Source organism: Chiloscyllium punctatum, chromosome 4 (assembly GCF_047496795.1).
Source record: "Chiloscyllium punctatum isolate Juve2018m chromosome 4, sChiPun1.3, whole genome shotgun sequence".
Lineage (NCBI taxonomy): Eukaryota > Metazoa > Chordata > Chondrichthyes > Orectolobiformes > Hemiscylliidae > Chiloscyllium > Chiloscyllium punctatum.
The window spans coordinates 85115304-85135420 of record NC_092742.1 but is presented as its reverse complement, the minus strand read 5'-3'; the positions used below and the strand labels follow the sequence as shown (position 1 = coordinate 85135420).

The window sequence follows — 20117 nt, the reverse complement described above, 5'->3', positions numbered from 1 at the left end:
TAGACCTTTCGAAGCATTAACAGGGCTCTGCCCAAGACAGTTTTAGCGCTTAGCTTTTTTGACTTGGCTTGGAAATTAATTAGGAGGAGACAAATGTTGTGGATAAAAAGTGTATACTCCAAATTCCAAGAAATGACAAGTGATGCACTCAGGGATAAAAACAAATTTCTGGAAATACCAGACAACCAGGCAGCATTCACCAAGAGAAATATATAGTTAACTTTTCAAATCTGTGATCTTTCACAGAACTATTACTTCAGACTTCAAGCAACCACAAGAATGGCTTTGTATTAGTGACCTAGAGTAGCTGTTTTGGGGGTCAACTTTTCTAATTATTATTGACTTGAATCAAGTGCAAGTTTTCAAATGGTACTAAATAAGGAACCAGAGTATTTTTGTGGATGGAAGCTGAAAATTACCAAAATGGCAAAGATAAATTAATGCAGCTGGTAAAACTATGGCAAATATTGCTCAATTCAGGAATGTGAGAGGTCATCCATTTAAGACCGGAAATGGGCAAAACAGTTTGAAAGTCCAATTTCATTATTTAATAGTTTTCCAGTGTAAAAAGTCATCAATAGTCAATGCCTACCAGGTTGTACATGGTGCATCACTGACTGGCATCTCTCTCTCCACACACACACACACCCCTCAAGCTTACCTTTTTTTGTTCCAGCAATACTGCCACAATAAAACTTTACATTATATGAGATTAAAATGGTAAAACATTTATTGAAGTAGTCAAGATCATTGCCTGTGATAGTTTTGCTAAATCTGCATTTTGAGTACACAGGACCGTAAAAATTAGATCCAGTACAAAAAACCAAAGAGGATTTTAGAAGCATCAGCAAAAGTAGCTAAAAAGAGACACTGAAATGATGTGCCACAGAAAGATGTGTGATGACATGAACGAAAATGACTAGACTGCTTGGAAGAGATGGGGATCAAGACAAGGTAGGAAAACACCAGTGGTGACATTTAAATGTTGCAGAATTGTAAAAAGAATATGTGACAGACAAGAGAAATGGACAAGGATGATCAACCAGAACTACAGCTACCCAAAGTAAAATAGAAGCTAAGAGTAGAAGCGTCCTCCAAAAAAAAGATCTTGGATATGTTTTTTGTGGAGGATTGAGGTTTGGAGAGAATTAGATGACTGCTAATATCAAGAATATAAGGAGCAGATGTAAACAATTTCAGGCCTTCAAGCTTGCTCTACCATTTATTTCAACCATGGCTGATCTCATGTCAACCTCAGCTCCACTTTCCTGCCCACTCCCCATAATCCTTTAGTCCATTAATTTCCTCAAATTTATTTCCTGTCCCAGTACACACTGCACTCAGATTGTGAATTCCACACACTCTCAACCCCCTAACATAAGTAATTCCTCTCTATCTGTTGTGAATCTGCCACCCCTTAGCTAAAATTATTACCTCTCATTCAGGATTGCCCACAAGGGGAAATGTTTGTTCTGCGTCTACTTCATCTCCCCTTTAACATCATATATAACTCAGTTAGATCTCCTCTCATTCTCATGTCGAGCAAGCATAGTGCAAAACTACACAACCTCCCTTCATAAGACATACCTTTCATCTTTGGAATTAATCTAGTGAATATTCTCTGAACTTGTCTCCAAAGTAATTACATTCCTCCTCAAGCAAGGGGTCAAAACTGTACACAGTACTTCAGCTGTGGTCTCACCAATGCCTTGTACAGTTGCAACAATACATCCCTACTGTTATACTCCATTACTTTAATAATGAATGTCAAAATTCTAGTCATTCTCCTTATTACCTACTGGAAAGCATACTTGCAATTCATGCACAAAGATACTGGGATCTCTCTGCAGCAAAGCATTTTGAAGTTTTTCTCCATTTAGATAATAAGTTGCCTTATTTTTCCCCAACCAAGATGGATAATCTCTCACATATCCATGTTAAGCTCCATCTGCCAAGTTTTGCTCTATGTACCTAAGACCATCCACATCCAGTTATGAATTTCTTATTTCATTATTGCAACTTAGTTTCCCATCTATTTTAGAGTTGTATGCAAATTTGGCAACAGTATATTCTATGCCTGCATCACAGTCATTAATATTGGCTATTAAAAGTTGAGGTCCCAAAGACCAAACCCTGTAGCATCTAACTAGCTATATTTTGCCAACCAGAAAAATACACAGTTAACCTGTTTTCTATTGGTTAGACAATACTCTATCCAAGCTAACTCCGTATGACATTACCTTCTGTATTAACCTTTTATGCAGCATCTTAAACACCTTCTTAAAGTCTAGATATACTGCACCTACAGGAGCCCTACTATCCACTTTGCTTGTACCATCTTTGACAAACTCTAGCAAATTAGTCAGTCAAACTCAGCATACCCTTCATAAAATCATGGTTTAGATTGACTTTCCAAATGTCTCATTACCACAATACTTTCTTCATAATAGATTCCAACAATTTCCCAATGACAGATGATAAACTAATTGATCTGTAGTTTCCTACTTACTGCCTCTCCCCCTTTTTGAATTTGGGAAAATGCTAATGCAATCCCTATCAACTGGCACATTTCCAGAATCCAGGGAATTTTGAAATATTATAATCAATGTATCCACTATCTGTACTGCTATTTCTTTGAAGACAGAGAAATCTGGCTCTGGGGACTTGCCTGCCTTTAATACCAATAATTTACTCAGTACATTTTGCCTAGTGACAGTGATTGATTTAAGTTTTTCCTTTTCTATAACCTCTATATTACCTGCTACTATTGGGGTGGTTTAGTGAACTCCACAATGAAAACTGAGACAGAATTTTGATTTAGCGTCTCTGTCATTTGTGTTCTCCCCCTTACTAACATCCCAGTTTTTCCTCTAAGGGACCAATACTTTATTCACTTTAGCTACTCTCACACTTCTCATATACAGAAGGTTGCACTATCAACTTTTAGATTTAGCATTTTATTTCCGTAACTTACCTATTCTCTTTTTAATCACCTTTTCTTTTTAGTAACCGTTCATTGGTCTTTAAAAGTGTCCCAATCCTCCAGACTGCCACTGACCTCTGAAATATAGTAAGCCTTTTGCTTTTATCTATCTTTTTTCATCTCTGAAATATTTTATTTGGGAGGAATTTACTATTTCCTTGAATGTCTGCAACTGTTCATCAGCTACCCAATATTTTAGTTTGTCTGCCCAGTCCATTAGAGCCAAATCTGTCCTCACACCTATGGAATTACCTTTGTTTAAACACAAGAAGACAGTGTGCAACTCAAATTCCTCAACCTCAAACTAAATCTGAAATTCCAGCATGCTATGATCAATTCTTCCCTAGAGGACCCTTTCCTATGTGGTCATTAATTAATCCCATCTCACTCAATCTGATAAAAGGTATTTCATTTACAGGTACCATAAGGCTTTTTTGCTGGAACCAATGTTCAATGTTCAGTTTGGCAAGCGCTGACAGTTTTAATGGCTTCATCATCAATGGGTTTTTCAAGAATAGTACGAGGCAGTGATCCAAGCTCAAGGTTCAGGAAACAAATCATAAACACAACAGTTCATAAACATTTAAACACAACTAAATGCTCACTTTGTAATCATACACAGGTATCCATGTGATCAGTTGAGGTGGCTTATTCAGAGAACAGAATGAATAGAAGGAACTAACTTTTTTTAAAAATACTTAGTTATATAAGCAAAAACATTGACAGTTACATCAACAAGTTCAGTACTCATGGAGTTAATGTGCAAAATTGAATTAAATATAGCAATCTGCAGAATCAGACCAGTTTGCAGCCCATTTGACTGTTTACTTAGGTCTGGCCATGCTTTTATCATTTATGGTAAGCTGCACATAACTAACAATCTGCATGATCCAACATTGCTTGCAGCTGTTTTCCTTCAATCATCGACAATAAAAACAACACAGGAGGTACCAACTGAAGTTGACGCCAAAGGTCATTTTTCCACAAAATCATAGATGCACCATGTATAAATAATTAAACATTGCATGCAAAGCTGGTTGTTTTTAAATGTAATGACACAACTGCATAAATGATTATTTCTTGTTTGCAACTCAAAGCAATTGCCCAAATTAGCAGCATTTCTCATCTGACATACAATAAGCTGCAGACTTAAAATTTGAGCAATACACGATTGCAATGTGAAGTTACAGTTGGCAAGCCTCCCAACTAATGCCAGTTAGCCTCTGAAAGTTGTAAACAGTTACTAATTCTAACTTTTTGATTTATCAATCCACATAAAGTTGGCCTTGATTTAGGCAGCACTGGAAGAAATTTTACATGTACTTGCCAATTGCATTGGTATTTAAAACAGAACTTAAATTAACTTCCAGCTGCCAAAGAAACATTGTCCATGAAACTGTATTCCAACCAGAATTAGTATCTATGGGAAAGGACAAAAAGAGATGGAAAAGCAGGGTTGCTGCAAGCAGAGTAAACTGGCAAATCAACAAAAATGACGAAAGAATGAACAAACAGTGGGCAGACTGAGGGACAAACTCACGACTGGGAATTTATGCTATTATATCAGGTATGTTAGGCAGCTACAGTAATAGACGCCAACAGATTCAAAAATGAAAACTAAGTTATTTTAATTGCAGCAAACTTGCACATGCGAGAGCACCATTCAGCCCCTCAAGCCTGTAACAACACCAGACAATGAGATTACTGATAATCCATGATCTAATTCTCAATCTCCAGCTTTACTTCATACCCATTAAAGTCTTTTGCTAACAAAATCTCAGATCATCACAGATGGTCAAGTGGCAAGGAGTTCCAAAGTCATCGGGAGAAGTAGGGGCAAAGTCCTTGTGCATAAGTAAGGCTGAGATAGTTAGATTCTTAATTGGAAGGAGAATGACGGGTTATGGGGAAAGGGGGATTTGAGAAATATCAGATCAGCCATGATCATATTGAATAGCAGACAGGACTCGAGAGACCAAATGTCCTACTCCTGTTCCTTATAGTCTTATCTGGCCCCTTTGATCATCCTCTGCCTGTCAAGTGAAAAATATTCTAGCAAATTTCTGCCAGATCTGCTGAGCTTCTCTAGCATTTTCTTTGCTTGTTTCTACCAATTAAGGGGTTTCTCTATCGGCTGCTCAGCCAATCCCCTAAGTAATCTTTCTTAAATTCCATGAGCTTGAGATTTAGCTGACAATCTCTTACCAGAGGTTTCACTGAATGCCTTCTGAAAGTTCATATAAATAACACCTAATGATACTCAACTTTCCACAACTTTAGTGAGCCATTCAAAAAATTCAAATTATTTTCATTAGGCAAGCCTAATTCATGCTAGTTCTTTTCATTCAGCTGAAAATATTTAAGGTGTTTTCACCTACTTCTTCTAAAACCTGGAAACCAACTGGTTTTGAAGGGGCATAATTCTTTAATGCTATTATTATTTAGTTGATAAGTGATTTCTGTTCACATTAGTTTTGTTGAACCCTCGCCCAATTCAATATTAACTTCATGGAATGCCTGGCGTGCAATTTTCCTTTTCTACTCCACATAATGGCACAAAGTAATTTAATTTTCAAAAAGGTACAAATTGTGCCTGACCATCCTCATGTCCTACTATAACTTTGAAACTAAAAATGTGTCGAATTTGATATCCCTTACACATTTCTATTCATACTCATAACACCTTTTGTCACTATCTGCTACCTACCAAATAAAGGTCAACTCTGCCTTATCTTGGATTATATTCATTCTATCTACTTTGCAGTCTATTTTTTTTAATACTCTAATTTCTATCAATCCAACAGCTTCATGTCAATTTTTTTAGATATCAACATATTTCCCAATTTCTAACTGTATTTGACTTAAACTGAACTCAAATTGTGAACGTACAAACAGGAGCACCCTGTCCCACCATTCAATGAGATAGATCATAGCTGATCTGCAGCTTAACTCTATATACTGTATCTGCCTTCAGACCACATGACTTTTGATACATTTTTGTTAAGATACTATCTCAGATTTAACATTAACTGATCCAGCATCAGCTGCCATTATGGAAGAGTGTTCCAATCATCTACCACCCTTTGTGTGTAGAAGTGCTTCCTAACATCTCTCCTGAATGGTCTGGCCAATGTTCACACACAATGCAATCTATAGATGCTCCCAGTTTCTAATGGGTTCTCATATCCTCACTTCACATCATTACTTGAATGACTGTCTCCAAGTACTGTCTCAGTTTCAGAGAGTTTCTTAAATTCACTAGAAGCAGTAAGCTTGTTACAATTATTCTTCAGCCACTGGACATGCCAAAATAAATCTCCATGAATTTTTAGATAGTTGCAGGATGTATCTCTTCCATTAAAGACCATCATCTACTGCAATAAACCGTGGCAGTTTGCAAATTCACACATCGTTTTCACTCTGCTGACCACACTAAACAGCTGCTGTCTGAGATTTATGGTTTGTAGGGTGTTCCATCACCATCTCAAAAAATGGTTCTGTGCCCTCTTTCCATCGCAATGTGAAATACATTAGCTTTTCACCGACATACAAAGTTAATTATTCATTTTTGATCACAACTCTCTTTCTGTTTTTAAGTATATCGATAGGTTCCAGCCCAACACCTATAACACCTTTCCAGGTTGCTAGGAAATTCAGGGTTTACTCGTGACTGACACAAACGGCTGTTATTGCTTTCATGCATAAATATCTGGCACTTTCTCAGTAATACAAATCTAAATCTTGGACTGACTTCTATAAAATCAACCCACCTTCCGCCCTCATATCCCACCCTTCCAACCGTAACAAGGACAGAACGCCCCTGGTGCTCACCTTCCACCCTACCAACCTTCACATAAACCAAATCATCCGCCGACATTTCCGCCACCTCCAAAAAGACCCCACCACCAAGGATATATTTCCCTCCCCACCCCTTTCCGCCTTCCGCAAAGACGGTTCCCTCAGTGACTACCTGGTCAGGTCCATGCCCCCCTACAACCCACCCTCCCACCCTGGCACCTTCCCCTGCCACCACAGGAACTGCAAAGCCTGCGCCCACACCTCCTCCCTCACCTCCATCCAAGGCCCTAAAGGAGCTTTCCACATCCAAAGGTTTACCTGCACATCCACTAATATCATTTATTGTATCCGTTGCGCCCAATGTGGTCTCCTCTACATTGGGGAGACTAGGCGCCTCCTAGCAGAGCGCTTTAGGGAACATCTCCGGGACACCCACACCAATCAATCACACTGCCCTGTGGCCCAATATTTCAACTCCCCCTCCCACTCTGCCGAGGACATGGAGGTCCCTCACCGCCGCTCCCTCACCACCAGACGCCTGGAGGAAGAACGCCTCATCTTCCGCCTCGGAACACTTCAACCCCAGGGCATCAATGTGGACTTCAACAGCTTCCTCATTTCCCCTTCCCCCACCTCACCCTAGTTCCAAACTTCCAGCTCAGCACTGTCCCCATGACTTGTCCTACCTGCCTATCTTCTTTTCCACCTATCCACTCCACCCTCCCCAACCTATCACCTTCATCCCTTCCCCCACTCACCTATTGTACTCTGTGCTACTTTCTCCCCACCCCCACCCTCCTCTAGCTTATCTCTCCACGCTTCAGGCTCTCTGCCTGTGTTCCTGATGAAGGGCTTTTGCCCGAAACATTGATTTTACTGCTCCTCGGATGCTGCCTGAACTGCTGTGCTCTTCCAGCACCACTAATCCAGAGAAACTCAGCATGTCTGGCAACATCTATGGATAGAGAAAGAGAGTTATCGCTTCAAATCCAAAGACATCTTCAGAACTGGATGGAATAGATAGCATCTAATATTTGCAATCTTTTCTTTTAGATGCTGTTAATTAGACAGAAAGGATGATAATAGTGGCAATGTCACTGAACTGTTAATCCAGAGGTTCAATACAATGCTCTGGGGCTACACATTCAAATCCCACCACAGGGCTGTTAGAATTTAAATTCACTTAATAAATATGGAATATAAAGCTTATATCAGTGATAGTGACCATAAAACTATCTTCCTCTATTGTATAAACTTCTCTGGTTCACTATCAAGCTTTAGGGAAGTAAATCTGCCACCCTTACTTGGTCTGACTTAAGTTTGATTAATCCTTAAACACCCTCTGAAATGACCCAGCAAGGCACTCAATTCAAGGGCAATTAGAGATGGGTAACAAACACGGACCTTTCTAATGACACCTTCACCCCACAAAAACATTAATTAAAAAACTGAAATAGAAATATAAATCCGGGCAATATCCTAATGTACACATTGGACTGATCGCTACAGAGCCCACAGTTAAATGTATGAATTATATCATATGTTGCCTCTCTCCAATCTCATCTTCCCACAAAAACATACATTATAACTGGTTGAAGCTAAGTATATTTATTCATTGCTGTGTTTTGCAGAAAATTATCTCTTTCAAACAAATTCAAGGCAGATTAGAAAGGTTCAGTTGCTGTATGTTGCAACAACATCCAGTTATTGCTGGCTAATCAAAGCAATGAAGGCTCAGTCGCTTATAGTGAATGAAGACAGCAAGTTATACTAAAGGTGGCAGAGTTTAAAAAATATGGAGTAGAGGACTTTTATAGTAGATTGTGTCGGCCATGAAGAAGTTTAAATCAGAGGATGAAAAGTTTAAATTGAAGATATTGAGAGCCAATGTAGCTTAGTCAGCAAGCACAGAACTGACAGTTGAACTATAGACCTACTTCATTAGATCCGCATGCCTTTAGTCAGTTCAATTCCAATAATGAATGATGATACAATAATCTGCTATTCAATAATTGCTTGAATGGAACAAATCTATGCCAGACAAATAAAAGTGGTCACAATTTTAGTTCATTACTGTGAACCAGCAAGCCTTATTGGAATTCTGCTTGTGCAGTGTTCATAATAGTTTCAATTCAGCCATGATACTCCCCTAGACCCAAGGAGAATGAGATGGCAGAAAGCAGATGGGGAAAAGATGATGATGATCATTTAGCTAAATTCCACAGAATTCAGCATACAATCACCTGTATGCTGCAGGGATACCAATGTAGCATACCTGGACACTCACTTCAAATCTCTTGGCTCCTCTCTACATCAGCAAAAGACAATGCAAGAGCATTTAATGCAATCGTTCCAGCTTATTGAATGAAATTGGATATTTGGATTGGTTGACTAAGAATCATTAATTTCTAATAAAGATATTCTGCACAAAGGAAAAAAAAACAAATAGGAAATTGTTAGAGGGTAGGTTGGGAAGAGGTGGGGAATGCAGAACATGAACTCCAGTGCTCTTAAGGATGGGAGAGGCTCTATGGCCATGGCTATAACCATTAGGATGGGGAAGATTGTTCATATAATTTCAGCAATGCACAAATTTTCTTTTCCTGTGCAAGAGTCGTAATCCCTTCAATTAAATTATTGTGCTTGCCAAAATAATAAATTTTACTGTAAATACTGTGCACAAACACTGTGCAAGTGGCAATGGGTATGAGGAGCATTCTCTGGGGAAACCTTGAAAACAGTCAGGCTTTAAAAAGGTTCATACACTACTGGCTTTCACTCAAATTTGGTTAAAGCTACTCTGCTTTTCTACATGCCTTGGCTCAGACATCTTAGAGTAAATAAATTTCTGCAAGTCAGTGAGTGAGTTTGGGTGAATATTGGCCCAAAAGAATGATGCCCAATGACTTGTTTTGAACTTTGGGAATAAAATTCAACTTATGCTGATTATTTGGAGCTGAGCAAAATTCTGAAAAGTTTGTTGTGGCCTAATTTGAGAGACTTTGAATTCTGATCCTAACAATGGCCTGAAAGCTCTTAGCTTCAGCTTGTTCATTCACTCCACTGCAATATTTCTCACGACAGCATTGCTTGCTTCAGAATTATTGACAGTTTTTAACTAGACATTGCAAGAGTTTTCCTGTGAAGGCTACATTATTGCAGCTATGGTCAACATTTGGAATGGATTTCTCTCTTTTATTGTTCAAGGCTGCATGGCATCAAAATTACAATAACCATTGCAAAAAACAAAATTCAAATTATAGTCTACAAAAAGACATAGTAAAGCCTTTGTTGAGGTTATTGAAACTTGGAATTAGCATTATCATGTTTCTTTTTAAAAGCTCTCAATATGTAGGAGCACAAGAAGCTTGTGGCTATAATTTCAGCCTTTATGTAGACACAATCAGTGGCAACAGAAGACACAAATCCAATAGCACATCTGGAAGAGATCAGAACAAATCACAACAGTAAAGCGAATGATTTTCTGTGGCGCAATATCCTGTCATAAATCCCACTACTCTAATCCAAATGTGTTATTTTCCCCATCAGTTTCTCATGGCACTGGCACTTGAAATCAACCTTTTGACTTGTGTAGAAGTGAAAGAAAGTTCCAGCTGGCAAGTGGAGTGCCGGTCAAAATCTATCATCAAGCATTCCAGCAACCAACTGGAAAATGTTTCAATGCCCTGAGAGATACAACATGGGCATTTTGATTATCATATTTTTAAATGCATCTCATCATGTCAATTATCCAAATTAAAATATGTATCATATTAGTTGACCATGAAAGCACTTGGTTCCATTGTCCTGTGACTCCAGCTGGGTGCAGCTGTGTGAATACTCAATAAATGAAAGATTGAGCCTAGCTGTGATATGTCCTTCTCCCACTTCATCCAAACTGCCTGGTAATACTCATCGGTCAGCAAAAGATACCAGAAGACAGCTGCCATGCAGGAAAACGTACTAAAACATAAGTGACTATCTCAAAGAAACAAAGTTGAAAGGAATAAGGGGGAAAATTCAAAGGAAGTTGGAAAACATTCTACTGTTGTGATGAGAAAAGTTTTTTTTTTGTTTAAACCAAATACTACACAGAAATATTCCCTCAAACAGGGTATTTCAGGGTCAACAACATTTTCTTGTTCAACATCAGATGTGCAGTTTTCCCACTTCTAACCTTATAAAGACTGACAAAAAGTCAAGCATAAAATTTATCCAGGCTGTTAGTCAAATCAAGATCCAATAAATATTCTTAGTAACCGATGGTTCTAAATGCCTCAGCCCGCCCTATTTCCTCCCTACAAAAGATAGCAACTACTGCTGGAGGAAGACTTCCGTAATCCTCTCATGTTCGTGCCTATTATTCATGAATGAGCCAGAGTCACAAGCTTCAGAATCACAGCCAACCCCAATCCAACTTCAACCAAACACTTTCTCACTTCTTCGCAGAAGTGATTGTCGCTCGATAGCAATCGGGTTAGGAAAACCAAACAATTCAACTTTCATGAACCTCGACATCACTCCAGCATCATTCCATACCACATTCCCCAACACATCCTTCAAATGTAAGGTTAACTGGAATGTCCTTAAAAGATCATTAAAGACAAAAAAGACCAGAGGCCAAACATCGTGTGCACAGCTCAGTGTCATTCTAGCATTTCGTATGGAACTTCTGTGAAGTGGAATTCTCAAATACACAATGAAATATTATTATACAATAAGCTACTCTCTCAAAACATTCCCATTTCATTTTTTAAATCAAAAAGTACTATTTCATATAAATATTTCCCATCAGAATCAATGTCACAATTCTGCCTCATTATTATTAAACTTAATAAACGCTCATTGAAAATAATTACTAATTATTTTAAAACTTTGAGATAAGAATTTAAGAAGCTTCCATGAAATACTAAAGATGGCATTTCTCTCAAAGTTAGTTATGGGCACTCTATAATAGCAAGGGAAATGTTTTATAGCATGTTGGAGTTCTCACTCACTGGAAGATGTTATGTGTGTCACTGAGACTCAAAAAAATCAATGCTCACAGGGTCTATTTTCTTCCTTTCAAATAGTTATAGTACAACCAAAGCCAATTTACCTCTGTGCAGTTGTCAGATACACAATACACAATTACCGAGATAGTTCTGTAAACAGCTTTCTCAAATATAAACAAAAGTTATAATGATGTTTGATGACTTCACGAAGTCAGTTATGTCGCTCGTCTTAAAGAATAACGCATACTCCTTCTTTAGATCCATCTGTGTTTTGTTACTGTTCAGTTAGAGTTGAAATGCTTACTTTTTTTGTTCTAACACTACGAAAATACAACCTCACCAGATTGACTGGAATTTGAGATGCAACATAAGCCTTCCAATTCATCTGCTTCATTTGTTTCCATTCTGTTGATTTACACTCATTAAGTTGAGAAGGATTCTGGTAGTGGGTAATTTTCCATTCAGACAAACAGTAGTTGCAGCAAGGCACTGAAGATTAATCCTTTAGACTTGATGCCAACATAGTACTAGATTCATCCCCTCCAGTCACTAACCATCCTCCATAAATTTAGCAAATGTATAACCAATTCAGGACAGAGCACATTTACAATATCACAAGAGGATAAAAATGTGTGCATGCACAGAAAGAATACTGGGGGAGGGGGAAGAGAGGACGAGAAGGGGAGAGGGTGGAGGGGTGAGCAAGGAAGAGAGAAGCAAACGTGGGCATGTTGCAGGAATAAGAGGAGAGTGAACAGGATTCAATGCTTCACCAGCACAACTACCAAGCTTCACAACTTCAGGGTCCACTATTGTCCATAATGTCAAAGTGCTACCATTTGCACACTGACCATGTGGCATCTCATCATTGCCATTTCCTGTGAAACAAATACTGAGGTGCAAAAGAAAGTTGCTGCAACACAACCATGATTTACAAACATTTCACTGCATTCGGTTGTTTAATGAAGTAGAATCTACACTTGTTTCTCTTGATGACACATTATTTTTGGGAAACTATTTTGAAAACAACTTTTTTAATGTAAAAGCACTGCCAAGCCTGACCCTTTTATTTGCAGCATCAACCCGTTTAACTGCACTTCATCCTCACTGTTTTCTGGCTCACTGAGCTGATAGAACAACACTCCTCCCTGATTTCCTGAGCTCTACATCCATAAACTGCAACTCAAAAACTCCAAAGTCCCAACGTACTAACTCACAATTGTCATTCCTCCATCAACATTCTCACTCTTCTTTAATACTGTAATCACTTCCATTCCTACCTGCTAGCTTGTACCTTCTAATCCCACAGCAATGCACCTCCTCTTTCCTTTAATGCTAAAACTGCAATCTTGGGCACACAATCTACTCTCTGTCCTCCTCAGAGCTTTTCAAAATATTTTGTTGGTATTTGATAGGTCTTTGTGGTAGGGTTGCCAGCTTTGGTCATATGCATTGCTGAAGGTTTGATTGAATGACTACCAGTCTCTCACCATACTGTCTATCCTTTCAGATCTCCAATAATTGTATAATTAATAGATTTGCTCCAAGAAAATTAAACAACACCATTATGGTTTTTATCTCAGTTCCTCACAAAACACAAAGCAACTCTGAATGAGTCATAGAGATGTACAGCATGGAAACAGACCCTTCGGTCCAATCCGTCCATGCCAACCAGATATCCCAACCGCCAGCACCCGGCCCATGTCCCTCCAAACCCTTCCTATTCACATATCCATCCAAATGCCTCTTAAAATGTTGATAGTGTCATAGAGATGTACAGCGTAGAAACAGACCCTTTGGTCCAACTCGTCCATGCTTGGAAAGTATTTCACATCTGTGTTTACTTTTGCCCCACAAGGCACTCTAATATTTTGTTGTACAAGACATGTTCATGGCTGAACCAGAAAATGGGACCAGCAGCAATACGTGTAACAATGGACTTTAAACCAACCTGCATCTCAGTAGTTCCCTTATGGGAGTTAAATGTTTTTGAGGTGTGACCAAGAGACAAAAATTGACACTGAAGCACCAGTACCACCATTGTGCAAAATTAAACATTTTTAAAATAACATCCATGTAAAAGATATGCTGCCCATGTACTGGTGCTTCAGTGTCAATTTTTGTCTCTTGGACACACCTCAAAAACATGTGACTCCCATAAGGGAACTACTGAGATGCAGGTTGGTTTAAAGTCCATTGTTATGAGTTTATGCAGCCTCCATATTAAACAGGATTATATCTATAAAAGTATTTCCCCAGAGCCGTGCATAGAGAATCTCTCTACTATAAAAAATGGTTATCATAAACTAGAGCTAGTTTATGCACATTAAAGAACAGTCATTAACTCTGCAACCCTAGCAAACAATGCCTCCTTTGCAACATCCACAATGCCTCACCTTTTCCATTTGTTTATTCTTACATGTTACACGCTATTTTTCCAGAAGCACAACCTACTAAAACAAATCAGGTGACATTACAAGCAGTAATAAAACAGGCAAAACAACACCAGCTGCTAAAGCAGAGGGGCAGTAAAAACGACAGCTATCATTTCACAGAAATGCTCCTTAATGAAATACCAATATGCTTAAATAAACTTAAAATCCAACATATTAGGTTGACACATACATTTTAAGTTTGTTTATTCCAATTCTAGTTAAACAAATTAAAATTAAAAAACGAATACAGCAGTGGAACAAAAAAGATAAAAAAATTTAAATCATCTTCTACAACAATGCAGAGTCCAGAAATCTTTAATATTAATAATGACAATTTTTATTCTTAAGTATTAGTTACAAAAACGATCTTCCATATTCCAATAAATAATCATTTATGCAGCCCTTTTATTATTCCATAATTTTCACAAATGTCAGATTGGCATTTGTTTTTTTAATCAACATCCCACATTACTCCAGCGCAGCTTAGGAGGTGGGGGAGGGGGAGCCCTCACACCGTGAAACAGTTATTAAATGTTTATTATACAAATAACAGTTTAACCTACACAAACACACATGTACATTTCGGAAATTCAATGATGAATTTCAAAACATCCCCAAATGATTGTCAGTAAACACGCACAGCCAAATACTCACCATATACAGTGTGAATGGGAAACAAAGGAGGAAGAGCCAGATGTAGAGATGGAAAGCATTCACAAATGTATTTTGATGAGGATCATAATACCACCCGCCAGTGATTGAAGCCCAGACTCCCTGTCTCAGGATTTGTAAAGTCTGAGACCCCATTTCTGTCCATATATCGGTCTAACGGTATCCCAGCGGTATGAAAACAGGAGTCCTGAGCCCCGGCTATCCTCCTGTATACGTGTAGGATGCCGCCGTGCTAGTCGCTGCTGGCTTCAGCTTACTCCCGACAGCCATCTTGTCGTTGGGCAACAGCAGCAGCTGGGATGACTTCCCGCGGTCCTCCAGCTCCAGCTATGCTATCCCGTCGGTGCCCGGGGCCATTACCTGACACAGCAGTGACGTCGGCTGTCCAATAGCATAGACCCAAGCTGGCGAGCACTGCCAACGAGCGTGCTTTGAGCAAGAGGGACACACCCCGCTGTCTGCGCCCTTGTGACGACTGCGCTCTGCACCCCCACCTAGAGGCACAACGACCGTCTTGCAGTGAAAGGTTGTTGACGGTCAAAGCGCTGAGATGAGACAGATCTTCGGGAATACAAAACTATGTTTACCAACACTTCTTTTTTGGCACGAATGTTTAAAAAATGTTTGTGATTCATTCACATCACTACAAAGACAAGTATTTGCATTGATATAGGAACACGGTAAAGTGACAGAATGTGGTTCTCAGCATTTTAAAACAAAATCCAACTCAGCTTTATATGGATTTTCAAGAGTCTTGAAGCAGGATAGCGAAGTACAAAGCTGGCTTTTGAGGGGAAATTCAAGAAACTGGGCCTGGCGAGTGAAGAGACAGTCACGAGTGCTGTAACAATACTGGCAAGGGAAATCATATGAGTTGCAGACCCGAACTGGGAAGAACGCGGAGCTCATGGAGGATTGTAAACATGGAGGGATTTACAATAATAGGGAGGATTGAAGAACTTGAACACCAGGATAAGAAGTTTTAGTTGGCTTTGGGACCAAGTGCCACAGGAAAAGAATCTACCACACAGAGTCAAAGAGATGTACAGCATAGAAACAGACCCTTCAGTCCAACTCATTCATGCTGACCAGATATCCTAAATTAATCTAATCCAATTTGCCAGGATTGGGCCCATATCCCTCGCAACCTTTCCTGTTCATGTACCCATCCAGGTGCATTTTAAATGTTGTAATTGTACCAACCTCCAACTTCCTCTGGCAGCTCATTCCATACCCACACTAAACTCTGCATGAAAAAGTTGCCTGTTAGGTCCCTTTTAAATCTTTCCCCTTTGCTCTTAAACCTATGTCCCCTTAGTTTGGACTCCCCTATCTTGGGGAAAAGACTTGGCTATCGACCCTAACCATGCCCCTCACGATTTTATAAACTTCTATAAGGTCACCCACCAGCCTCTGAAACTTCAGGGAAAATAGCCCGAGTCTATTCATCTCTCACTATTCGTTCTATGCGCAACTCCACTTTAAAGGAATCATGAACTTGCACCCCAAGGTCTCTTTGTTTGGCAACACTCCATTACCATTAAGTGCATTCAATTGATAGACAAATCATCTTTCTCGCTTGACAATAACATTTTGTAAATGGGGGACACTACTGCTTAGTGTCAGCATGAAACATTTCGCTTCACTTGTTGCTCAACTGTTTTGAGATACCTTACTAGCGTAATCTGAGATAGACGGAGCACTTTCAAGATTGAAATTGGTGGCCATTTGCCCATTCATAAGTTTGCGCAGTATATGGCGAGAAATGATATGATGATGGTTGGCATTATTTCACAGGATAGCTTTGACATGCCCTACTTCAGCATAAAATTTGTATCATATGGAAATGGCTTGCACGCTCTTTGTACGCTTGTCAATTAAGTCAATGTTATAGTATGGGAAACTATAAAGATCCCAATGCATATATTGCCCAGTAAAGGTAGGTTTGCAGTACACAAAATTAGAGATTCCCAGGCAGATTTCTCAACTAGTGTGTAGAGGAAAAGAAATTAATTTGACTGCTTCATTACAAAGGTGAATTTGAGCTCAGGATGGAGTGCATTAAGACATCTGAGGAAAATTTTAGACGAAAACACAGGGCCCTATTCTGGGTCTGCAGACAGAAAGAATATGTACACACACTCTGCCTAGTTCAGCTAAACAACTGGGAACCATTCTCTACTTTATTCCTCAGGCAATACTTCGACGAATTAGAGTCATCGTGCCCAGTTTACTGTCAGTCATTATCTGACTCGTGCATCCTCCATAGAAATGCCTCAACCAATCAGAGTCCTCTGGCCAACCAATCAGTACCTCTGCTCCTAATGTCTAAAACTGCTGTTCGTCTTTCCATTGACATTCTTGTGAATTGTTCTGATGAGTGCAAGACAAAAAATTTAGATAAAATGTGTCTCCTTTCAGCAATACTCAATTTGTGTATTACCAAGCTGCTATTAATAGTGAAAACTGAAGTTACCTGGATGCTGGAAATCAGAAACAAAAACAGAAAATGCTGGAAATGATCAGCAGATCTGGCAGCATCTATGGAGAGAAATCAGAGTTAATATTTCAGGTCCAATGACCCTTCCTCAGAACTATTAATAATGCTCAATCACTGCTCAAATCCTTCAACATGTCGAAATCAGTACTTATTTCAGAAGAAAATGGCTTATTCCAAAGTGCTCACAATTATAAGCAGACTGCCTGTACTGTTATTGAGAGTGCTAAATTGTCCAAGTTTGCATCAAAAAACTAGAATTCGTGTAGCATTTGAAGCCAAAGAGAGAAATATTTGAGAAGGTGATGGAAAGTTTCATCAAAGAAGTGGGTTTTACGGTGGACTTAAAAAAAGAAAATAGAAGTGGGGAAGCAAAGTAGATTAGAGAGGGAGTGCATAGAATTTTGGAGCATGACCAGTAACCCTTCAATCATGATAATTGCGCCTGTTTGCTGAAGGAGCCATCCAGTTAGTGCCACTCCCATCTCTACTGTACTCCCTTGAGAATGACATTCCAAGACAGTTCCTGGAGGAAGAAAGGATCTCAATCTGCGAGCGTTAGGAGATGCAAATGGAATGTTTAGAAAGGTTGGCTTTTTGAAGATTCAGAGTGAGGTAGAGAGGCAAAGGATTTAGAGAAAATGTTCAAAATTATATGTATAAGATAACTAAACAACAATATGTTAGTTCTCTTAAATATAAAAATGTTGACCAAACAATTTTTGTTAGGTCAGCTACATAGCCAAGGGTGGATCATTCAGCTGAGGTGTTATATTGGATACCGGACAGTAATATGACTCCTGTCCACCCCAAACCAAACCATTTTGCTGCTGATATATTTCATGGCAATTTGTTTTTATTTTAAAAGTCTGCAAAACATAGGAACACATGTTCCTGATGATTGAAATGAGGTTAAATCCACCAATAGCAGTATAGAAACAACACCCAACACTGAATTCAAAGAATTCAAAGGAAGATACCAGAAGTAAATAGCACACAGTAGTGAGATGAGGAGTAGAAGTGCTCTGGAAACAGGAAGAAAAGAAATGGCCTTTTGTTCTCCTCTTTACAGTGTGTATCCTTATTTTTGTATCTTATTGCAGTCTCCTGGCCCCACTTACAACCTTCACTAGCTGACTACGAATACACCTAGATTTTCCACTCTCGGAGACCACTTGTTTCAAATAAACAAACGGTAGCCGTTCTCTGCTTTAGTCATCAGGCAATGCTTTGACGAATCAGAGTCATCATGCTCAGTTTACTGTCAGTCAGCATCTAACTGGTACATTCTCCATGTGCATGTTGGGACACCAGAAAAGTTTGACACACTGCCTGCATGGGAATTTCCCAGGAACTTTGAACTTCTGATGGGCAATTCCTCTACTCCCACAATCTTTCAATGGAGACTTCAGATAGTTTTGACTATGACTTAACTGAATATTTACCCAGTGGATGTTATACCGAAAGTTTCAGTCCGATTACTTGGTTGCTTTACAACTAGCCTTCCTGACTCCCCAATTCTCCACTGATGAACCACCACCTGTCACTGTTTTCTGATTCCTCCAAACCAAGTTGTCTTGACCTTGCTTCCCCACCCAGGTGCCAGCTTACATAGCTGCCATCCTCCCCAGCTGTACCAACTTACCCATCCGAGTTCTTTAGCTCTTTACCTAGTCCAATTGTACAGAAGTGCATTCACACAGATACACAAAGGGACTGAGAAGCTTTTTCTTAGCAGAATATGACAGTTCCATGAAAGACAGGGTGGCTTCTATGCAGACTCCCTTCACTGATATCGCCCAGGTTTCCTGCACTGGGTGAGTTCTGCAGGATCCTCCAACGAATGTTTTGCCAGAAGAATCAGAGTGAAGTAAGTAAGTTTTCTTTAGCCAGAATTACAAAGAACAGATCTGATGCTGACACTGAGATCTGGGCCAATATGATTCCTTCCTTGTTAAAGGTTGTTGGCTGCACTATCTGCGCACTTTTTAAAAGTTCCAACACTTAACACAATGGCCTAGATATTCCCATAAGGTTGACTAAACCTATTTTCGACACTGATTGGATTAAAAATCATCCACATGCCTTTAGATGTTTTTCAAATTGATTCCTGGACGGGGATCTCATATTCCAGCCTGTCCAGATATCCATGAATCTATCAGTGAAGTTGATCATTGAAGACATGTTCCATTATGCAGCAGTCAATGAGCTAGATTCTGTGATGTAAATATCCAGCAGCACATCCAGCCATTTCGTTAGATCCTGTGAAAGCATAAATATGTAAGGTAATTGTGTCCTTAGGGTGCTCTATGAGTAAGCTCAATAGCATATCAGGTGGGGAGAGTGCCAACAGGATGGGACACCCAAGAGGTGAAGGAGTAAGTAGGTCAGGCTTGCAATTGGTTTGAGGTCGGGTGCTGGGGTGAGTGTGGGGAGAGGGCAGAGTGTCATGTTCTGTGACAGAATGTGGATCAGTGACAGGTCCAACAGTTCAAGATGTCAAGGTGTTGTCGGGTCAGGGGTGTCAGACCAGTAGGGGAATGGGATTACATCAAGCAGTGTGGGGGGGATGCTGAATCAGCTGGTGGTGGAGTAGAGTGTTGCTTTGGGCTTATAGGTTGTCGGATGCTGCTGATGGTGGGGTGGAGCAGGGTATGTCAAGCCAGAGTTTGGGAGGTTGTAGGTGGCAGTGTTGGTGGATGGGGAGGGGGGGTGCCGGTTTATTGCATCAGGCTGAA

At 39.5% G+C, this 20117-nt stretch overlaps 1 protein-coding gene across 4 annotated transcripts in view; it reads right to left on the bottom strand.

Moving 5' to 3' along the window:
* pcnx1 (pecanex 1) overlaps positions 1 to 15199 on the bottom strand; it is a 280941-nt gene extending 265742 nt beyond the window's left edge. For 3 of the 4 annotated variants that reach the window (XM_072569208.1, XM_072569209.1, XM_072569211.1), the window contains exon 1: positions 14865 to 15199. In XM_072569208.1, the coding sequence (XP_072425309.1) occupies positions 14865 to 15017 (153 nt within the window). In that variant the 5' untranslated portion in view covers positions 15018 to 15199. The remainder of the gene's footprint in view (positions 1 to 14864) is intronic. The other variant, XM_072569210.1, reaches the window with a different exon arrangement.
* Between the last annotated feature and the right edge of the window lie 4918 nt (positions 15200 to 20117).